Source organism: Octopus bimaculoides, chromosome 27 (genome assembly GCF_001194135.2).
Source record: "Octopus bimaculoides isolate UCB-OBI-ISO-001 chromosome 27, ASM119413v2, whole genome shotgun sequence".
Classification (NCBI taxonomy): domain Eukaryota; kingdom Metazoa; phylum Mollusca; class Cephalopoda; order Octopoda; family Octopodidae; genus Octopus; species Octopus bimaculoides.
The window spans coordinates 17062429-17064459 of record NC_069007.1 but is presented as its reverse complement, the minus strand read 5'-3'; the positions used below and the strand labels follow the sequence as shown (position 1 = coordinate 17064459).

Sequence of the window (2031 nt, the reverse complement as noted above, 5' to 3'; positions counted from 1 at the left end):
TTGCAGACATTGTATTATGTCAATTTACCTGTTTATTTTTCAATTAAGAAGACAGGACAATAAAAACAATATAAAAACACATATGACATATTATGTCATATCAGTAATAAAAAATTAAAAAGGACCTCTAGTGACCGAAGAAGGGACAGTGTCTAGCAAACTCTATCTCTGTCTCTCTCTTTGTCTTTCTCTGTCTCTCTCTTTGTCTTTCTCTGTCTCTTTGCCTCTCTTTCTCTCTTCTGATAAACCTATAAAAACAAAAGCAAGAAACTGCTCTAAAAACCCCTAAATGCTTGAGATATGTTCTGTTTCCTCTGCAAGGTGTCATGTTCAATGAAGGCCTGTGTCGAAGACCCTGGCAAGTACTTCGAACTCAATACCAGCTACTACGTTATGCGTAGCTGCGCTGATGGAATGTTCTACGATCCATTGAGGTGTGGATGCTCCCTTTACTGTAAGTCAACCCATTTCATTTTCAGTCAGTTGTTGTTGTTGCTGTTGATGTCATAGGAATTTAGAAATTTCAACAGATATGAAATAAATCATTTCTAATGAAGGAACTCGAAGTAGATAAAGCTACAAAACGATAGCATCTTTTATCTTTTGTTTCAGTCATTAGACTGTGGCCATGCCGGGGCACTGCCTTATCAACCCCCAGTACTTATGGCCTGATATATGTAGGTGCAGGCGTGGCTGTGTGATAAGAAGCTTGCTTCCCAATCACATGATTCCAGGTTCAATCCCACTGCAGGGCACCTTGGGCAATTATCTACTATAGCCTCAAGCTGACCAAAACCTTGTAAGTTGATTTGATAGATGGAAATTGAAGGAAGCCCATCATATATGTGTGTGTGTGTGTATCTATGTGCGTGTGTGTCTTTGTATCTGCATTTGTGTGCCCAACATCACTTGACAACCACTGTTGATGTCTTTACATTCCCATAATTTAGCGGTTCAGCAAAGATACCAATAGAATATGCACTAGGTTTACAATCCTGGGGTTGATTTCTTTGTCTAAAAAACCCATTAAGGTGGTGCTCCAGCATGGCTGTAGTCAAATAAATGAAACAAGTAAAAGAATAAAAGAATGTAATATATATGTATTTTATATATGTAACATAGATGTATTACTAGACTACCCATAACCTATTGGGTTACCAATAGCTTGGGGTACCTGAAAAACCGCGTACCTCAGGAACCCATGGTCCAATTTGCATGAAACTTGTTTTATTCCGTTTGTGTTCACTTTGAATGGTACCTTACTTTCAAAGCATTTTTCCCATTATGTACCAGTTTGGCTATTTATAATAGTACCCGAAAAAAACGCGTATCTCGGGAACCTGTGGTCCGATTTATGCAAAACTTGTCTTATTTCATTTGTATCCCCATGTCAGGGATGTATATTGTATGATAGAGTACAACCTGGAGTGTATAGATACATAGAGGGCAGTATGTTGTGTAGAGTACTGTTTTTAGAGTATAATAGTGATGGTGCTGATGAGGATGAGGATGATGACAATGAAGACAGCAATGATGCTGATGAGGATCCTGATGATGACAATGATGATGATGACAATGATGTTGATGACAATGATGTTGATGACAATGATGTTGATGACAATGATGTTGATGACAATAATGATGATGATAATGACATCAAAGACAATGATGAGCTACAGTAAACTACACCAATGTTATTTTTCTCCATTGCAGATCCTGGTTTCCTACAAAAAGTTGGTTATACACACTATATTAACCTTCTCAGAAAGATAAGGTACATCCCGGTAGTCCACAGCGACTAAAGAGAGTTCTCCTGCTCTGTCCATGGATCAAATCACACTAAATTCAAAACAAGAGCCCGCAGAACAATTTTAACCTTACATTTTGTTTCCTTGTTGCTGTTGTTCTTGTTTTTGTTTTGTTTTCAAGTTAAATGAAATAAAAAGCTAAATTTGATCAATTTTAAAATATTGAATGTTTTGTTGTTTCTCTTTTTCACCATCTTTCCATATATATATATATATATATATA

General features: G+C 36.8%; 1 protein-coding gene across 2 annotated transcripts in view; it reads left to right on the top strand.

Moving 5' to 3' along the window:
• The window catches only part of LOC106882051 (uncharacterized), a 6747-nt gene extending 4852 nt beyond the window's left edge, over positions 1 to 1895 (top strand). For both annotated transcript variants that reach the window (XM_014932609.2, XM_052977198.1), the window contains exons 3-4: positions 322 to 454; positions 1714 to 1895. In XM_014932609.2, the coding sequence (XP_014788095.1) occupies positions 322 to 454; positions 1714 to 1802 (222 nt within the window). In that variant the 3' untranslated portion in view covers positions 1803 to 1895. The remainder of the gene's footprint in view (positions 1 to 321; positions 455 to 1713) is intronic.
• The last annotated feature ends 136 nt before the right edge of the window (positions 1896 to 2031 follow it).